This window comes from Penicillium antarcticum (genome assembly GCF_028974205.1).
Source record: "Penicillium antarcticum strain IBT 31339 chromosome Unknown utg000006l_segment0_segment0, whole genome shotgun sequence".
Lineage (NCBI taxonomy): Eukaryota > Fungi > Ascomycota > Eurotiomycetes > Eurotiales > Aspergillaceae > Penicillium > Penicillium antarcticum.
In genome coordinates, this window is record NW_026695304.1 from 1127786 (window position 1) to 1146480 (window position 18695).

General features: G+C 49.3%; 7 protein-coding genes across 7 annotated transcripts; 2 read left to right on the top strand and 5 right to left on the bottom strand.

The window, feature by feature from the left end:
• Window positions 1–1138: 1138 nt before the first annotated feature.
• On the bottom strand, window positions 1139–2746 carry N7508_006500 (GIY-YIG nuclease family protein; the record flags this gene model as incomplete). The annotated part of the gene is made up of 1 exon (XM_058464566.1): window positions 1139–2746. One exon carries the CDS (start codon window positions 2744–2746, stop codon window positions 1139–1141), a length of 1608 nt encoding a protein of 535 aa, XP_058318419.1.
• Window positions 2747–5397: 2651 nt separating this feature from the next.
• N7508_006501 (putative RNA helicase/RNAse III) lies at window positions 5398–9843 on the top strand (the record flags this gene model as incomplete). The annotated part of the gene is made up of 5 exons (XM_058464567.1): window positions 5398–5496; window positions 5731–5983; window positions 6038–6185; window positions 6241–7233; window positions 7362–9843. The coding sequence occupies 5 exons, from the start codon at window positions 5398–5400 to the stop codon at window positions 9841–9843; spliced, it is 3975 nt and encodes a 1324-aa protein (XP_058318420.1).
• A 199-nt stretch (window positions 9844–10042) lies between these two features.
• On the bottom strand, window positions 10043–11339 carry N7508_006502 (uncharacterized protein; the record flags this gene model as incomplete). The annotated part of the gene is made up of 3 exons (XM_058464568.1): window positions 10043–10967; window positions 11023–11258; window positions 11316–11339. 3 exons carry the CDS (start codon window positions 11337–11339, stop codon window positions 10043–10045), a joined length of 1185 nt encoding a protein of 394 aa, XP_058318421.1.
• A 222-nt stretch (window positions 11340–11561) lies between these two features.
• On the bottom strand, window positions 11562–12463 carry N7508_006503 (pyrroline-5-carboxylate reductase family protein; the record flags this gene model as incomplete). The annotated part of the gene is made up of 2 exons (XM_058464569.1): window positions 11562–11854; window positions 11914–12463. The coding sequence occupies 2 exons, from the start codon at window positions 12461–12463 to the stop codon at window positions 11562–11564; spliced, it is 843 nt and encodes a 280-aa protein (XP_058318422.1).
• Window positions 12464–13969: 1506 nt separating this feature from the next.
• N7508_006504 (cupin domain-containing protein) lies at window positions 13970–14661 on the bottom strand (the record flags this gene model as incomplete). Its single annotated transcript, XM_058464570.1, has 3 exons — window positions 13970–14131; window positions 14187–14252; window positions 14305–14661. The coding sequence occupies 3 exons, from the start codon at window positions 14659–14661 to the stop codon at window positions 13970–13972; spliced, it is 585 nt and encodes a 194-aa protein (XP_058318423.1).
• A 600-nt stretch (window positions 14662–15261) lies between these two features.
• N7508_006505 (glutathione synthetase) lies at window positions 15262–16824 on the top strand (the record flags this gene model as incomplete). Its single annotated transcript, XM_058464571.1, has 1 exon — window positions 15262–16824. One exon carries the CDS (start codon window positions 15262–15264, stop codon window positions 16822–16824), a length of 1563 nt encoding a protein of 520 aa, XP_058318424.1.
• A 160-nt stretch (window positions 16825–16984) lies between these two features.
• On the bottom strand, window positions 16985–18587 carry N7508_006506 (amidohydrolase; the record flags this gene model as incomplete). Its single annotated transcript, XM_058464572.1, has 5 exons — window positions 16985–17495; window positions 17555–17608; window positions 17661–17867; window positions 17921–18165; window positions 18216–18587. 5 exons carry the CDS (start codon window positions 18585–18587, stop codon window positions 16985–16987), a joined length of 1389 nt encoding a protein of 462 aa, XP_058318425.1.
• Window positions 18588–18695: the final 108 nt, after the last annotated feature.

Consider the following 18695-nt stretch of genomic DNA (forward strand, 5'->3'; position numbering starts at 1 on the left):
AAGGCAGCTCTATTAGAGTGTACCAGTTGGACTCATGAGCGCTTCTTTCGAGATCGAATTGATGTCGGCTTGGCGGTGAGGTTTGGAGAACTGAGAAAGGCGTCCCGCTATTCGTTGGCAACCTGGGTTGTCTACCTTCGATCTTATTTCCGTCCCTTTCGAAAGTTTGCTGAGGCTCGAGTACAACGTTCACGCCATACTTTCGTGGATCGACGGGGCAAGACTCCATTTTTTATAGAGCCGAGTCTCGACAATGAGAGGAATCAGGAAAGTGCTTTTTCCAGAAATGGTGTACTGTGACTTGAGAAAATCACAACAAAAGGCTCCAGGTTGTCTTGTGGTTGTTTGGCCCCCAAATGATGGTAGAGAGAGGGGAAGGTAAAAAGTACGACAAGGGCGCGCAACCGGAGAGGGGCTGTTTTCTGGTCTTCGAAGCTGTCATACCAGGCGTCAATCTCGCAGGCCCTTAATTCTATGTATAAATGTGGTGGGTCGAGGGTTCTTTGAGGCCGTAGGCGACCGGATGGACATTCTGAACATCAATGGCTAGATAGAAGACGAGGACTGAAATTAACGAGAACAAAATAATATTCATTTTAGTCTTATTGTTATCTGTCAAGTTGAGGGCCTGGTAAATTACCACAATGAGGCCAGGGTGCCAGGTTTCAGCGTATCTTCCTTGTCTCTATACTACACTATCATCAGCCTTAGGACATGCTCAATACTAGTCGATACACCCAAATACCAACTTGACATTATCCGCGACTTACGAACTGGAATGAGGGATAATGTGTAGCCTACTTGGCGTAAGCAGGCAGGTACCACAAGTGCAGCTGCTAATACGGTGACGAGACGTGGCAGCGTATTAAACCTAGGCAGTGAGAGTAAAACGCTGTACTCAAATTGACATAGGAGGGGACGACAGTGATAATTATTTGACAAGGGTATGAAAATTCAAGTTCTGAGTCGTTTGGTGGTAGTATTAATACCGGTCTGTTCATTTGACTGGCAAGTGCGTTCGCTGGCCATAGCTGATGGTGCATTTCTGGGGACAGGCGAGGGGTTTGTACTGAAGAGAAGACCGATGAGATGAAATCAGCGATATGAATGTTGATGTTGAATTTGGATTCAAAGTTTGTTAGACTTCATTCTTCGTTTCCAGCGTAGAGCTTGTTGTGTCCGTTGCAGGGTCTTGTAAGCTTGCGGTTTCAGGGATTGGGGAAGGAGGTAGCGGTATATCTTCAGGTGCAAACTCCTTTTTGATGGTGGCAATAGCCAGTGTCGGAACGTCTTCATGCGACAATTTGACTTTCCTTAGTGGTTTTGACTCAATGAATCTATCTCTCTTATGTTCTTTGCATGATGATTCACTCTTGAGCGAGGACATGGGGTTTGGAGATGAGGGATGCTCCGTCTCAGGCAAACGAACGCACACCAACCCTTGTTTGGATATCTTCGAACGGGTCCCCCTCGTATCTTCACTGCTCATTTCGACAATCTTCGGCTCACACGAGAAGCGCACCGGCTCTTTCGATACCCTCAATTCGTCAATCAAAGTCGACTCGTTGCAGTTCAACAGTTCTTTAGCGGTGATGCCTTTCATTTTGCGCTCAATTTTCGCTATCGCTTCCTTCCAATAGGTTTTCAAACATCCGGTTGACTCATATGGCTTGGCTTCGCTGATGAAATTTGCCCAATCGCCCAAAACCTGTTCAGCTTTCTCTTTATTTATTTCAAACCACACTTGATGGCTCTTCCCACACCACGGTGCCTTGCACCTCCGCTCCCGGCGCCATTCCTTGATCAGTTCGTGATGTGTAAGGGTTTCGAGCCGTTGAGCATAAGGAACACCGCCCATGTGAAATAGTAAGTTCAGATCATAACCACAATTTGACCAGGCTTTCAAACGAACTGAAACAGCTTTCGCGGTCCAGCCGATCTTTAAATGGCCTAGGGAGGAGCCCCGGTCCAAAGTATAAACCGTGCCAGTGTCGAAATCACGGTCCTCAAGGGGGTCAAGCATTTTATTGTAGACGGAGCCGCTGAGAGAAAGCTCTACAATGTGAGGGCGAAACTCAGATAGGGAGACCTGAAAACTGTATGAGGGTTGTATGATGTTCGTTTCCCCAGGTCTGTTCGTCTGGGGAATGCGAAGTTTGTATCGTGGATGGTTTTCACCGCTGTGAAGGGCGAGTTCGGAAGTATTTGAGGAACTCGAAAGGGGGTGTGGGTGTGAGCTCTTAATCATGGAGGATGCTTCAATTGGTGCCAGACGACGTTGCGATTTGGGAGCGGGCGCGAGATAGACGTTAGCGCTAAACAGTTCATCCCTCGTATCGGGACTTGAGGTGTTTGGGATATTGCAAGCATAGTCATGAGTTTTACCCTGCTGTAAACTCGAGATAGACATTTCATTGCCCAGACAATGAGCTGCTCGTGTCCGAATCTCATTTAGCCACCGCTGGGCCAGTGGAGTCAAAAGTTCCACATCCTCTATGCGATTTTGGTATCGAGCGCGTACACAGCAATTGCACTGGACGTACTCTCTGAGGAGCTCGATATTCATAGTTTCAAGACACGAATTCATAATAGCCCGTTGAAGTAGGACCGCACGTTGATTGTCTTCATCGCGACAATTCCATTTGCACATTCCACCTTTCTGCGTGAAGTAGATGCAGCGGTTCTGTTCCGAGGGATCAAGTTCATAAAATCGTATGAAGTAAGAAACTCCGGGAGCATAAGGCATATTGGAGGTGCCAAAAGCAGCAGATATACTTCATTCTTCTATAAAGACACACACAGTATGCAGTGTCTAGAAGAACTTCGCGATTGCAGAGTATGCTAGACGCTTCAACCTTCTCTCTCGGTCGAGTGAAAGGAGGGGTAGAATGCATAGGTGTTTCGTGTATTATGCAGTATTTTCAGTAATGCCCCCGGTTTAGAAATCATATAACGATTACCAAGAAGGCATTCGAAATCGTTACTCTACCCATCACCAGACATTACGGAACCTATACGACGACAATAACACTTGCGTCTATTCCGCCGTTCAAAGAGACATCTTCTGAACCAAGTACTATAAGCTCCAATTCTGAGCAACCAGATAGATCGGGTCACTAAAACTCAGCTCAATTAATAAGTGCTTTAGTCGTTGTTGTAATTGGGTTAGCGATTGTCCTCGAGTGGTGTCTATGTTGCATGCAATTATGTGGGGACCTCGCGGGGGAAGAGGGCGTGCCTGGCAGTGACAGACGTGAAGGATCCCGAGCAATTCCAGGTCCTTCAGGGCCTTAGGGGTCTCCGGGCGATCAAGGATCGATCGGAAGCACTGGAAATATTTGGCCAGATGGAGCACCGGGCTTGTGGTCTCCCAGGGATTTAAGGCAATCGGCCGAAGCTCGGGTGATCGTGTAAGCAAGCTACACGAGGCAATCGTACCATGTGGCTTGCTTGTCAAATACAGGACCAATGAGAGCGAGGCTTGGCGCTCAATTTGGCCGGGTGCCAGTTCCAGTTCAACGGACCCAGAACAAGCTCATCGGGGCCTAGAGAACAGCTTAACTACAATACTATTCTATTTTAACAAATCCACATCCAAATGGATAACTCAGCAATACTAGTCCAGTTGGCATGGTAAATGCATGTAGTTTGTCTACAAGCTGACATAAACCAGGGCCACTAAGTCGAATCCATGGAACCATAAATGAGTCTGAAAGTCAACCACTGTCCACCATGATTGGTGTGGAACATACTTCAGGTCAAAATACAATACAAATGACATCAACCATTTTCTACACCCAAAAGCCACACTCTACACCCCAGTTCTTCCCTCGAATCGAAACCTATTTCTTCCTGTCAAGGAAATTCACAAATCTAAGTGACGTCTCACCCCTCATAACATAAGCTCGCCTATACACTTACAGATGCGATATACCACCCAGCATGCATCTTGTGTCTGAAAACGCTTAGCAACACGATAGCCCCCATTTTGAGCCTTCTGCCTTGCCTCGGTTGATTGGCAATATGAAATTGATGAACTAGGACTAGGTACCAAATAGAGATGCCCAATCAACCAGATCACTGGAAAACTGTTTTGATCGTCGTGCCGATCGTCGCGACAAGTACTGCGACAGCAGTCTTTCTATTGCGAATATTTTCGCGCATCAAGGTTCTTCACGGCTTGCGGATCGAAGATATATTGATGGGAGTGGGCCTCATTTGCACCTATGGTGTAGCGACCTGCATCGTATATTGTGAGTATGTGCCCTGTGGCAGGGTGTCACTATAAAGCAAAGTAGTACTAACACCCTGTTCCAGCTGCATTCCATGAAATCTGGATTGGAGTCAGCATTTGGAGTCTACCAGCAGAAGAGCGGCTAAATATTACCCTGGTAAGCTCATCGTGATGCCACATCTTATACCAAGATCTAACAACACTTTAGAGTAACTGGATCCTCACCAAATTCTGGCCCTTTGCTCAAATGTTCATCAAGGTGTCCATCGTGATCTTACTTCGCAAGCTTTTGGGCGCCGTGATCTGGTTCCGGCGAGCCGCCACTTGTATCATTATATTCATCATCTTATGGGCGCTTACGGCGGTGATTGTAAGCACCTTTCAATGTTGGCCCATTCAATATTTCTGGATCAAGAACATTGATGGTCACTGTATGGAAGGTCAGACAACATTTTTTATCATCACTGGTACCCTATCGACCGTGGAAAATGCCGTTATTGTTCTATTGCCTCTTCCTGTGGTCTGGAGGCTTCACATGCCTCGGGAAGAGAAGATAGAACTAACGTTTCTGTTTACCGTGGGCTGCATGTGAGTCTAGCCTATATCTTGCTGAAATTTTCGCTAACATTGAGCTTCACAGAGTCTGTATCTTCAGTATATTGCGAATACTCCAGCTAAAGAACTATCACACTTCCAATATAACCTGTGAGTGTCTTCAGTCGCACTTTCATGAACTTGATCTAATTCCTCTTCGCATATAGACGGCAGTGCACTGTCTCTGGTTTGGGCAATCCTCGAATTGAATACAGCTATAATTTGCGGCTCGCTTATACTAATGAAACCCGTCTTCCGGTCATGTGTTGAAACACTTCGACGTGGGATCACCAAATTAGGCAGCAGGTCGGCATCTGAAGGCTCTGGAAGCGCAGGACATGAGCCAGAGACTTGTGGTATAGTCAATGCCAATGACTAGTAAAAATCGAGAAACTGCCTTGTGAGGCTCATACTTGTTCCGCTCGATTCTGATTGGTCCAACACCATGGCGGCTAGCACCCGCGCCCAAGCCCCACCAAACAACTCTCTCATCTTCTTTTCGTCCTCGCCATCTTCCAGCTTTGCGACTCGGTTTTGGACCTTTCGTCGCAAAGGTGACTATCTCAACCATGGCGTTGATGGGTGTGGGGAGTGGCGCTGCCTACCGGCCGCGCGAATACCAGCTCGAGATGCTGGAGGCTAGCCGCAAAGAGAACATCATTGTCGCTGTATGCTTGTTTACCCGACCTTTGATCACGATCAAACCCTAAGTTTCGCTAGATGGACACGGGAAGTGGGAAGACTCATATGTATGGTCCTTCCCTGCTACATTTTGAAGCAAAATTGATCTGACGTGGTTAGTGCTGTTCTACGTATGCTCGTCGAGCTTGAAAGCTGCCCTCTGGACAAGGTGATCCCTCTGCAGCCGTCACACAGCTGCGCTATACTGATTAGACCTACAGAGGATCTGGTTTCTAGTCCCCACAGTGGCGTTGGCTCTTCAACAGCATGAGGTTATCAGCCGACAAGTTCCATCGGTCAAGACTAAAGTATTGACTGGCCTTGACAGTGTCGAGTTATGGACAGAGCAGTCAATATGGGATGAAGTACTGAAAGATGCCCGAGTGGCTGTCGCAACACATGCCATTCTAGCAGATGCTCTGACCCATGGCTTTGTCAAGATGTCTCAGATTGCGCTCCTTGTCTTCGACGAAGGTATGCCGAAACCCCCGAATGTGGATCCATTTCACCATCTGATATTAATCCTAGCGCATCATTGCATGAGACGTCATCCAGCGAACAAAATAATGCAGAATCACTATCACCCAATGCTGCAGCGCTCGGCACCCGCTGCTGTGCCCCATATCTTGGGACTAACTGCCAGTCCAATTGTCCGGTCAGACCGGAAGGAGCTTGAGTAAGTTCTCCATGCGCTTGGTTGGTATAGAGTGTCATTGACGTTCAATCCTCAGATTGATCGAAGCAAACTTGAACGCAGTTTGCAAGACGCCTAAAGCCCATCGCTCCGAGTTGCTAGAGAATACTCACCATCCTCAACTAGAACGAATTAGTTATAATCCGGCCATCCATGAGGACTATGGTCAGGGCAGCCGGTTTCTTCAGCCCCTTTTCAATTGCTGCCTGTCTTACAACATCGAAGAAGATCCGTATATCGAGGCGCTCCGCAAGGAGGGAAAATCAGCTGAATTACAAAATATCCTAGCATCTGGCAAGACATACTGTAACGAGCAGCTAAAGAAGTTTCTGGAAGTCAGCCGCCATATCTACGAAGAACTGGGCGGCGCTGCAGTCGATTACTACATTGGAGCTTCGATTGACCATTTCCGAAATTCAATCAATGATTCTAGTGAATTGCTAGACTGCAGTCAGTTGGAGAGAGTCTATCTTTTGGAATCGCTCGACGGGATGCCTCTCAGAGACGTGAGCATTCATGAAGGCAATCAATCTTCCGAAAAGCTGGACCGGGTGATTGACTTTTTGGTGAAAATGGACCAACCGGATTTCTCTGGTTTGATATTTGTCCAACGCAGAGCAACAGTCAGTGTTCTAGCTCGGATGTTGTCAATCACTCCAGCCACGCAAAATCGCTTCCAGTGTGCTCCGTACGTCGGGTGGTCTACAAACAGACATCGCAAAGAATCCCTTGGCGACTTGCTCCATCGAGATATGCAGCGGGACACTTTGGAAGAGTTCAAGGCGGGGCGAAAAAACCTGATTGTCACAACTGATGTCCTTGAAGAAGGGATTGACATGAGTTCCTGCAGTATGGTCATCTGTTTTGACAAGCCTGGCAACGTGAAGTCTTTTGTGCAGCGGAGGGGCCGTGCTCGCCACCTGAAATCCACCTATGGTATGATGATCTCGACTAAAGACATGGCATTGGATCTAGCAAATTGGGTTCAGCTGGAGCAAGAAATGATTCAGGCATATCAGGACGATCAAAGGTTGCGCAAGGAAGTTTTGGCACTGGAAAATATCGATGAGACTGTATCTGAACGGCTTTTCATTGAAAAAACACAGCAAGTATTTCATCTATCACCACCATGTCTTTCCCCACTAACCCGTGTTTCAGTGCCGCATTGACGGCCAATGAAGCAATGCAGCATTTGCACCATTTCTGCTCGGTCCTGCCAGTCGATGAGTACGTTGACAATCGCCCGCTATTCTCATTCGAAGAGAACAGTACAGGTCTGAAACGCGCCACTGTCACTCTTCCAAACTCTGTTCACCCTGCCGTGAGACGAACCCAGGGAAAGAAGTGGTGGCGTACAGAGCTCGCAGCTCGGAAGGAGGCTGCATTCCATGCTTATCAAGCTCTGCATGAGTATGGCTTGGTCAACGACAACCTTCTGCCACTGACCAGAAAGGCAGAGCTCAGATTCACTGATCAAAAGAACTTGCCATCCGTGGTGGACGCTATGGAACAGTATGACCCAATCGTCGACATTGCACACGCGTGGACTTCAGGACAGCTTTACGAGACCCGCCTCCGTGTGGATCGTGATGGCTCGGTAGATGAAAATCTAGCAATATCCATGATTTTGCCCATCCCGTTGCCCATGCCAAGTCCCATTACTCTCCACTTGGAGGTTGACACGACTTTACTCCTATCATTTGATCAGCCGGTGCTAGTTGCCGATGTCTCAGCTGAGGCACTGGATCAAATGAGAAACACAACAGCACTCTATCTTCAAGCCCCTAGCTCTCGAGAGCGGGGGCCAGAGCGAGATTTTGTTGTTCTCTTCGCTCCTGCCATTCCCTGGCAACAGTTACAGGAATGGCTAACTCAGCACGACGGAAGAGAGGCATCTTTGGACTTGTACAACCAAGGCAAGCAACCTTCAGGCATCATTCGCGACCATGGCAAGTTCACCGAGCCACGCACATTCGTCCGATGGATTATCCCTGATCAGATCACGAAATCAACTCCGGTGGAAGTGGAATGTCGACCTCTACCTCGGCGACGTAATTTACTCCAGACGCGAGCTGTCAACACGGAAGACGGAGACGCAGACTCAGTTAAAAAGCTGTACACCATGCCTGCATCCGCTGTCACTGTTGACAAGCTCCCGCTTCGACAGGCAATCTTCGGTCTTTTCATTTCTGCTATCCTCGATCGTCTGCAGGCTTCTTTGGTAGCCCATCGATTGAATGACACCATTCTGAAGGGTGTGGGAATCAAAGACATTAGCCATGTGATCACAGCAATCAGCACGCCCATCGCCCAGGCCACCACCAATTACCAGCGTTACGAATTCTTCGGTGATTCCGTCCTGAAATTCACGGTCAGCTGTCAGCTCTTCTTCACCAACACCAAATGGCACGAAGGATATCTCTCCGAAAGCAGAGACAAACTCATCCAGAACAGCCGCCTCGCCCGTGCAGCCCTAGACAACGGAATCGACAGCTTCATCTTAACAGACCGATTCACACCACGCAGATGGGCCGCCCCAATTATCTCAGCCAAACAAACCCAGCCAACAAAGAAACGACAAATGTCAACAAAGGTCCTCGCAGACGTAGTCGAGTCCCTAATTGGCGCAGCCTACATGGACGGCGGAATCCACAAAGCCCAAGCCTGCCTCCACAGATTCCTCCCAGAGATAACCATGTTCACAAGCGAAATCTCACCAGCAATCGTCCCAGCCGGCAGGGGCGTGAGCAATATAATCAACCAGCACAGCCTCGCAAAACTAATCGGCTACACATTCAATGACCCAGCCCTCTTAACAGAGGCGCTAACCCATCCATCCTGCGAATACGACCTATGCACGCAATCCTACCAACGCCTCGAATTCCTCGGCGACGCAGTTCTCGACATGGTCGTCATGGCAGTATTCCCAAACCATCCAGTAGAAATGGACCAAGGCGCAATGACCATCCTCAAACACTCTGTTGTCAACGCAAACCTGCTTGCATTCCTGTGCATGGATCTAGCCGTGTACGAGGAATCATCCTCCATGCCCCAGTTCTCCACAAATGGAAGGCGACTCAGCAAGACACCCAGCTACGACCAAATCCACCTCTGGCGTTTCCTCCGTTCTCACGGCCCGAATATCACAGATGCGCGCGAAGTTTGTGTCCAGCGGTATCAGTCACTCCGTGACCGGATCCACCATGCGTTGGACCACGCCACAGCATATCCATGGGAACTCTTCGCACGTCTTGCAGCAGACAAATTCTTCTCTGATATCATCGAGTCTGTCCTTGGCGCGATATTCGTCGATTCAGGCGGAAACCTGGATGTATGCCATTCCTTCGTTGAGAGACTGGGTCTGTTGTCCTATGTTCGCCGGGTCATTGCTGACGAGGTCAATGTCGTTCATCCGCGGAATATCGCGCAGGCTATGGTTAAGGGGGCTGGCACTTTGGTTTTCAAGAGAAGACGGGTTGAGATGAAGGGGAAGCCGGCTACGTATCGATGTGCGGCTATTGTGAATAAGAATGAGATCGCGCTTGTTGAGGGGTTTGCTACGGCTGAGGAGGCGGAAGTCAGGGTTGCTCTTGATGTCATTGAGCATTTGAAGGTAAATCCGATGGTTGAGGCGTCTTGAGGCTATAGACCGGATTGATGGATTGCGATTTCTAGATATGATTGATGATTTGATTTTGATTTGCACAAGATTTAAGAAGTGTCTGGATAGCATTTGCTTTATATAGACAATTGATTTGCCAGGTGTGGCATTTGAGAATACACAATTTGTTCGAAGCTAAACGGCTACCTATACTAGAGCGATGTTCCCACACAGCGTACTACTTGCCCTTACTGCCCTTCCCACCACGCTTGGAACGTCGCACAGGCTCAGCCGATTCCTCCACCGCTTCACGACCCTCAGCCTCCGATCCAGCAGATCCAAGCTGCTCATCTTCACTGGAAGGAACTATAACAGCCTCATCCATACCCTCCGACGACTGAGTATCAGCATCAGCCTTAGAAACAGGCTCCCAAGCCCCCTCAGCCGGGGCATTCTCCTGACGCAAGCTGGTGAGCATCTGGCTCGTCTCGCTCTCGCTTCCATTCCGAGCTCCGCAGCTTCCACAACGCCAGCGGCCCAGCTCTTCCGGTGTCTTGATTCCCGGGGGTGCTTGGCCGTTTACGAGTCGGCAGCTGGTGCAGATCATCACCATTCGGTTGCGAGGTTGGGTTTCATCTTCTCCAAGGAGGACGTCTAGGAGGCGGTCGTACCAGTGTGGTGATTCGATGCCTTGGCTGTTGTTGGTAGAGTAGGCGTTTGGTGCGAATTCGGCTTGTTGGTTCGGTTGTTGTTGGGGGTAAGGGGGAGGTGCGAATTGCTGTTGCTGAGGTTGCAACTTGCCGTCGGCTAGCTCTTGTGGAGGGGAGGGCGGTTGAGGTGAGGGTGCGTTGGTCGGGGTTTGGGGGGAGGAAGGGGAACGGCGGATGTTGGCGGTTGGTGGTGGTGGGAGACCAGTGCGGGCGACGTGTTGCTGCTGCTGCTGGGGAGACTTCTTTTTCTCGCCAGCTGCCTTCATCGGTGATGGCTTGGGAGACTCGCCGCCATACTTCTCTAATAGTTGCTGGGTTGAGTTGTACTTGGTGGCAACCTTGAGCTTCTCGATCGTCTCCTCGCGCTGCTTGTGGAGGTCGTCAAGGTGGCGTTGGAGGCGGTTGATGCGGTAGTTGAAGACCCTGGAGCTGGTCGTCCGAACGGCGTAGATACTGTAAAAAACCAGATGTCAGCGTCGTTCGTGGCGTGGAATGCCGGAGCACCTACAGAACTGGCCCACCCCCGATGGCTGCATATTCCTTGACTCCCCAGCTTTCCCATCCCAAAATCAGTGCGAGAATAATAGAGTAGAAGAGGTAGGCAAATGTCGAGTAAAGGGTCCACAAGGCCTTAAACCGCCGTGAGGATTGCCGTTGTTGGTCCAGTCGCGTGGTCGCCTGGGCGATCTTTGTCGACAGCGTGGACAGGGTCTTCTCGAAAGAAGCCGCTGAGTTATCATCGCCCTAAATCATGTCAGCGATGACTATCAATTTTAAGCCGACAACTGAAGACAAACTCACCTTCCAGGGCCAAAAGGACACCATGTTCACATACTTGATTTCGGAGAAAGAAGCTCAGCTTCGTGCGGAAGGCGATAGCGTGCGCACGGGCCACTTTGGCTTGGAGAAGCAATCTACACAGTCCACCGCCCTGAAGGACAGATGCATTGGGATATTGTTGCAATTGATGGTCATTGATGTGATCTTCATGAAGCGTTGATAATAGCGTTACAAAAAGTCTAGCTGTCTAATTTCAAAGCACCGTTTTTATTGTTTTCCAAGCTCGGCGGACCGCGAAGTCGCAGCCTGGACAGACTTGTTGACGATGTCCTTGAAGTTGAGAGCCTCGAAGCTCATCAGAGCAGCGTGTGTGGTACCGTTGGGGCTGGTGACGTTCTTGCGCAGCTGGCTAGGGGGATCGGCACTCTCGACGAGCATCTTACCAGCACCAAGACAAGTCTGCGTGGCAAGGCGAGTGGCCTGTTCCTCGGGCAATCCAAGTGCAGTAGCACTTGCAACCAGGTGTTCAACCATAGCAAAGAAATAGGCAGGGCCAGATCCTATCCTTAGTCAGTTTCATATGGGGTTGGAGATTGCGGGGCAGATGTCGGAAACTCACCGGACAAGCCAGTAACAACATCAAGCAGGTCCTCACGCTCAACCCACTCAGTGGCCTTGCTCACACTGCCAAGCATAGCATTGACAAGCTCCTTCTCGGCGGGGGTGACATCGTCGCTGGCGTAAACACCGGAAGCACCCTCGCTGACCAGCGCGGGGGTGTTGGGCATGACGCGAACAGTGTGGGCGGTACGTCCATCGCTGGTCTTGAGCCAGGCCTTCAGGCTGTCGAGTGTGATACCCGCGGCAATGCTAACGACCACGGGCAAGGACTCGCGCGGCGACCAAGCGGCGCCAAGCTCCTCACACACAGCCTTGGTGACCTGGGGCTTGACGGCAATTATGATGAGATCGGCATCACCACCAGCCTCGACGTTGGAGGTGGTGGTGCGCACACCCAGGGCGGCCATCTTCTCGCGGTTGACATCCCACGGCTCGGAGACACAGATGTTCTGCTTGTTGACGCCCTTGCTCACCAAACCACCGATGATGGCGGAGGCCATATTGCCACCGCCGATGAAGGCCAATTTGCTGTCTTGAAGGGACGGCATTGTGTGTATGTGTGTTGTGAGGGTATAACAGTAACAGTCGAGAGTTGCACGTCCAGGACCTCCCGCACTTATGTAAATTAGTGGGGCACGTCTTATCGTACCCGGCCCGGCAACTATGACTCTTCTTTCTCTTCAAGTTATACTCGCACTTCTTATCCAATTGATCCTTGCTGTGATTCTGGTATGTCCTTGCGTGTTTGTTCTTTATTCAAGGGGTATTCAACCCTGTCCCCAAGTTGCTCGGATGTCCCCACCGTACTGTCCGACGACAGGGAGTTGGCAAGTCAAGTGTTCTACTTGACCATTTGCTATATATATATGTTCTATACTAATTCCATGTTGTCAGCTTGCAGTCTTACTAAACTCCAAGCGGACTGCGGGGAAATACCCCAATTCCCCCAGATTTACGCACGTCCGGGCCGGGGGAGCTAACGTACCGGCCCATAACATAGGACTGTGAGAAAATCATAAGCCAACAACAAAATCTAAGATGTTAACTACTTGGAACTCTGTGGGATTGCAAATACATGATCACGATGACCATATAATGAGGCTGGTAACATGTTGGCAGCACACATCCCTTGGCACGTGTCTCCGTTCAACCGCCGCCCACTAAAGGGCAGAAACAATCATATATACCTGTCCATATTTTCACTACCTCAACATACATCTCTGGCACTGATTGGGTCATGAGAAATCTACTCTTAACTCTTTCAATACATTTTCGCTTGCCTTTCGTTCTCCTATTTCGGCCCCCTTTGCACAAAAGCCAGGGAGATATTGCATTACCGCATACGTGACCCTGTTCACATCATTATTTCCATATCTCAAATATCAGAGAGTAATAATTCGTTCCGTCGTCTGTATGGGCCCATCGAAAGGTTGAGCCGTTAGAAGACTACCGTTTGGGGGTTCGCATCCCATACAAATTCGAGACGTGTTCCGTAATCGCTATCGCGTCGTTCATCAACGCGGACATGGCGGGCATTCGACTAGTCGGTTAGCGCGAGATCAGAAATTCAACAAACATGTCGCCATGAAGGTGTGTATAACAGATTCAGTACCGCTCGAAGTCGGCATTCTCTCCGAACTTTCTAGCTCCCAACGCTGACCAGGTACAAACTTGGGAAGCACAATGATTCCCTCGGTACTGCATCAATTCATTCCAAGAGACCCGAATGGACAGACACCTTTGATGTGACAATCCCGGCACGGGTGAGTCTCTTCGAGGCAAAGGACGTGCAATTCGACGTTGCTCGAGCGTTTGGGGGCACAGTTGGCAATCGCAGTCGAATATGTGCATTCCCAAGGATTTGCTCATGGAAAGCTTCACTGTGGAAATATCCTCCCCTAGCTGCCATTTGTGTTGACCATTTATGCGACACAGACGCCTCTAAATTGTACGCTTCAATCCTTGTTGATGGAACGTCATATATGATTACTTTCCTACATTTCTGCGCTTCTGGGACTACCTTCCAATGTGTCTCTTCTGAATTTTGCAATCTGCTATCCACGCCATATTTCCTGCATGGGACCACGCTCTCCATATATAGGATCAACCATTGGAACAGAGACTTTCTCGATGTCTTTCCGCATAGCTTCGGTATCCTCAACGGATCGTCGTCCATAGTGCATATCATACGGCTGCTCGTGGGAATTGTGCTCACTCTATAGACCCCGTCAGCCTCGGCCTCTGATTGAATAAACAAATCATAGCACTCACCAGCGAGTAGAATCCAAGAATCTCATATCCATCCTCCGTATCAGTTACAAAATGCGACACGCCGGCCTAGTCGCATCAGCATATGACAGTCGCTTTTTACTGACTCTGGGGAACATACCGGGAGAACAAATACATCTCCTTCAGAAGCCTTAAATACTACACCCACCGGGTTACCATTTTCATCAATCTCATTGTCCAGAGGTGACCTTCCGAGTAAATAAGTTGCATTTCCATGCAACACAGTGTATGCCTCATGGGTAATACTGTGGTAATGCGACGTCCCAGCCAAAGAATCTTTTTGGATTTTCCAGTGACCGCCATTAATCCACGCACTGGTTTCCACGGCTTCTTGGGCTCCTTCGGGAGTCTTGTTGATTAAGGCATCGCGGTATACGATGACGGGGAGTTTTGAATTTGGTGAATGGTTTGTTGCTGGCACTTGGCATGTTTCTGGTTGGACTTTTTTGACGAGCATTTTCGTATCCAAATCAAAATTCTAGCAGGCATAGAAACTTTAATATGACGTGTTGACTAAATGTAAGGTGTGATAATTGGTTTTTGCGGCCAATTTATATCTTGAGCGCGGATGCGGTGGGACCAAGTATCTTAAGACTGGAATAGTAACTGCTACGAGCAAACAGTTTTCCAGTATCGGCTTTCACCCTGGCGGCTTATTTATATGTCCTTATTTCCGGATGCACTGCCGGATCTGTTGGAGAAAATGCGGGGATTTCTTGTATCTCCAGCCCGGGAATTCAAATTCCGGGGGTATGCTCGGCTGAGGTTCCGACTACTGAGACACTCTTAGTAACCGCGCATAGCTCGGTCTTCAAGCCAAGGCTGATGTGACGAGCTATATTCATTCTGTACGCCACACACAAAAGCTTGGGGGCCCACAAGCCGCTGGGGGCCGCCTCATCAGCTGCCTGACACGATGTCATTTCTTGACTCCGCCTCCTTCTCTCTTCCTTCTACTAATATAAGCCATCGGTCTCCCTTGAAAAACACAGCAGCATATTCAATATCTAGGTCTCGAGGCGGCCAACTGCGCCTCTATATATGAAATCCCGACAAAATGACCTCCAAACCCATCGACACAAGGTACTTCGAACCAAGCGAAGACCAGATGATAAATCTTCTCGCCCAAATCAAGGACTGGCAAATAAACCACGGCCTCCTCCTCAAGCTCATCCAGTCAGAAGAAGAGCACAGCGTCCTGTCATACCCAGTAGGCGTCAGCGTGTTCCCAACCCCATTTCCACGAACACTGTTCAACCGTGCAATCAACCTCCAAAAAATATACAACGAGCTCTACTGCGTCATCGCGGAAGATGAAGACTGGCTATACAGCGTCACAGAAGATCTCATCGCTGTTGAGCCCCTGGCGCGCGCATTGTGGGGGATTTACCACGAGACCCAAAAGGCAGGGATCGTCCAAGAGATCTCTGCTGGCATCTTTCGCTCTGATTACATGCTTCACCTCAATGACGGAAATGGAGCGGAATCTTCTGGGTCTATTTTCGAAACCACTCTGAAACAAGTTGAGTTCAATGCCTTTTCATGTGCTGGTGGGGGTCACGCGAATAGAGTCGCTGATATGCATCGGTATCTCACTCGAACTGGGGCATATGAGCTTGGTCAAGAGCAGTATGGAAAGGAGAGAATTGATATTGGATCTTTACCGAAGAGCAATAATATTGAAGGCATCGCGTCGTGTTTGGCAACTGCTCATGCTATCTACGGTCCACCGAGAACTCAATCGGCACAGAGAATGGCTGTTCTGTTTATCGTGCAACCCAACAACTTCAACACTGCAGACGAAAGACCAATAGAATATGCCTTGTGGGATCGAGACGAGCCGGTTCCAGCATATAGACTCAACTGGGGAGATATCCTCCGAGACACATCGCTCACGGAGTCGCGCCAGTTACTGTTCCATCCTCCCTGGATAAAATCACAGTCGCCCGTGGAAATCTCAGTCGTTTATATGAGGGCCGGCTACGAGGCACATGAGTATGATAACATAGGGTATCAAGCACGTCTGCAACTTGAAAAGTCTACTGCTATCAAATGTCCCTCTATCCTATCGCATATATCTACCTTCAAGAAGGTGCAGCAAGCGCTCACTGCACATGGAACCCTTGAACGTTTCCTATTTCCTGAAAAGGCAGCTGCAGTTAGGGGAACATTTATCTCTCTTTATCCTCTCGATGAAACTGCCGCTGGTTTGCATGCGCGGCAATTGGCCACTGATCCGAAGGGCTCGACAGGTTTCATCCTGAAGCCATCCTTGGAAGGGGGTGGGCATAATGTCTATGGTACTGAAATTCCAGACTTTCTATCATCTGTTTCTCAATCTGAGTGGTCATCTTATGTTCTAATGGAACGCATTATGCCACCAACTCAGCAGAATGTGCTTATGGGACCGGCTGGTGTTGCTGAAGGGAAGGTGGTGTCAGAACTCGGTATTTTCAGTGCTTGCTTATGGCGAAGACGTACTGATTCCAACCGTCGTTGTGAAATCATTGAGAATTCGACTGCTGGGTGGTCCTTCAAGACCAAATATGCCGAAATTGATGAAATGAGTGTAGTCAAAGGATACGGATGCTTTGATACGCCTCGGTTAATAGAGGATTGATCCCAGTTGAACTGCAATATATTCAAAATACTGAAATCAGAACTATCAAACGATCAACCTACCTCGAAATGAAGCACAAAAGCGACAACTAAAACCAGCAACCCTACCTACCTTCACCTATACCCGATACACGAGAATCCCCAATCGAAAGGTTAACACTTCACTCAATAGGCCAAACAGGCTGAACCTTCTTCCCCAACCCAGCCCTCTCAACAACCTCCTTACTCCTCCTCTGTGCCTCAAGCACAATCTCCTTCTCATCCATAGTAACAAGTTCACCATCACGAACAACAACCTTCCCATCAACAACAACAAGCTCAACATCGCGCCCGGTAGCAGTATACACAACGGCACTGACAGGGTTGAACCAAGGCTGCGAGTGGATGCCTCGCAGATCAATAGCGACAAAGTCGGCCTTCTTGCCGATTTCAAGACTGCCGATCTTGTCGTCCAGGCCTAGCGCCTTGGCGCCATTGATAGTTGCCATTTCTAGCACGGATTCGGCGGGGACCACGGTTGGGTCTTGGGTTTCGCCTTTGTGGATGATTGCTGCTAGCTTCATCTCTTGGAGCAGATCGCAGGTGTTGTTGCAGGGTGCTCCGTCGGTTCCTAGGCCGATGTTTACCGAGGCGCGTTGGAGGTCGGGGACTCTGCATAGGCCGGATGCCAGCCTTGAAGAATTTCATTAGATCTGGAGTCATGATGGGGTTCATTAGAAATTAGTACTCACTTTGCGTTTGATGTCGGGCAATGGGCAACGTGAGTTCCCGAAGCAGCGAGGAGTCTTTATGGTATTAGCCACCGCTTGGGCTATGTTTGCACGCTGCATGACTTACTTGATATCGGTATCATCCAGATGCACCATATGAGCGAGAACAGTCGACTCACCCAGCAGACCAACGGAGTTGCAGTACGACATGGGGGTATGGTCAACCGAAGCGAAGAAGTCACGATCGGCCTTGACCTCGGCACAATGCATGGTGATAGGAATACCCTTCTCCTTGGAGATAGCAGTCATCTCCTTGTAGAGAGCATCCGAAACACTATCAAAGTCAGCATGTCGTACCCACACCATTCCACTGGAAAGAAACCATACCCTCCAGGCGTCCTCGCCCCAAACCAAACCCGAATGCGATCATCAGCAGCCCCATTCCACTTCTTCCACATAGCAACAGTCCCAAGCAGTGAAGTCTCACGATCTTCCACAAGACCAGGATACATAGCCCAAGCATCATCCTTAGCATACTTAGCAATATCCATAACAATCTTGCCAAGACAGCCCCTTATCCCACTCTCCTCCACCGCACGGGCAAGTCCATCAAACCCATACCGATCGGCGAACTGCGCGAAATCAGTCGAACAACAGGGATTGCTAAGGGGATAATAGTTACCATGCTCTCCAAGAAACAAGTCGTTCCAGACTTCAGCATCTCGCCGATACTCAGGCGCGCAGCGGCGTACCCATCTTCCGCAGTGAAGTTGCCCTGCAGCACCCAGATCCGCTCGCAGAGCCAGGAGACGAGCTCGAGGTCGTCGGCTGTGCCGCGGAGGAGGGTTTGCGCTGTATGCATGTGTGTTGAGATTAGACCTGGCACGATGATTCGGCCGGTTAGGTTGATCTCTTCTTCTTGTGGGTATTTTCCTTTGAGAGTTGCTGTTTTGCCTATGTCGGCAATGTTTTGTCCCAGGACACGGATTGCGCCGTCTTCTATTATGCGGCGGGTTTGATCCACTGTCACAATTGTTGCGTGTGTGTACAGCATCTTGGCAGTGATTGGATAGTTTGCTTGGTTAGTTGTACTGTGGGGGTTTGAGATTTGGTCACGAAACTGTACAAACGTCGAAGTGGATTCCGGCTGGGGTTTATCAAT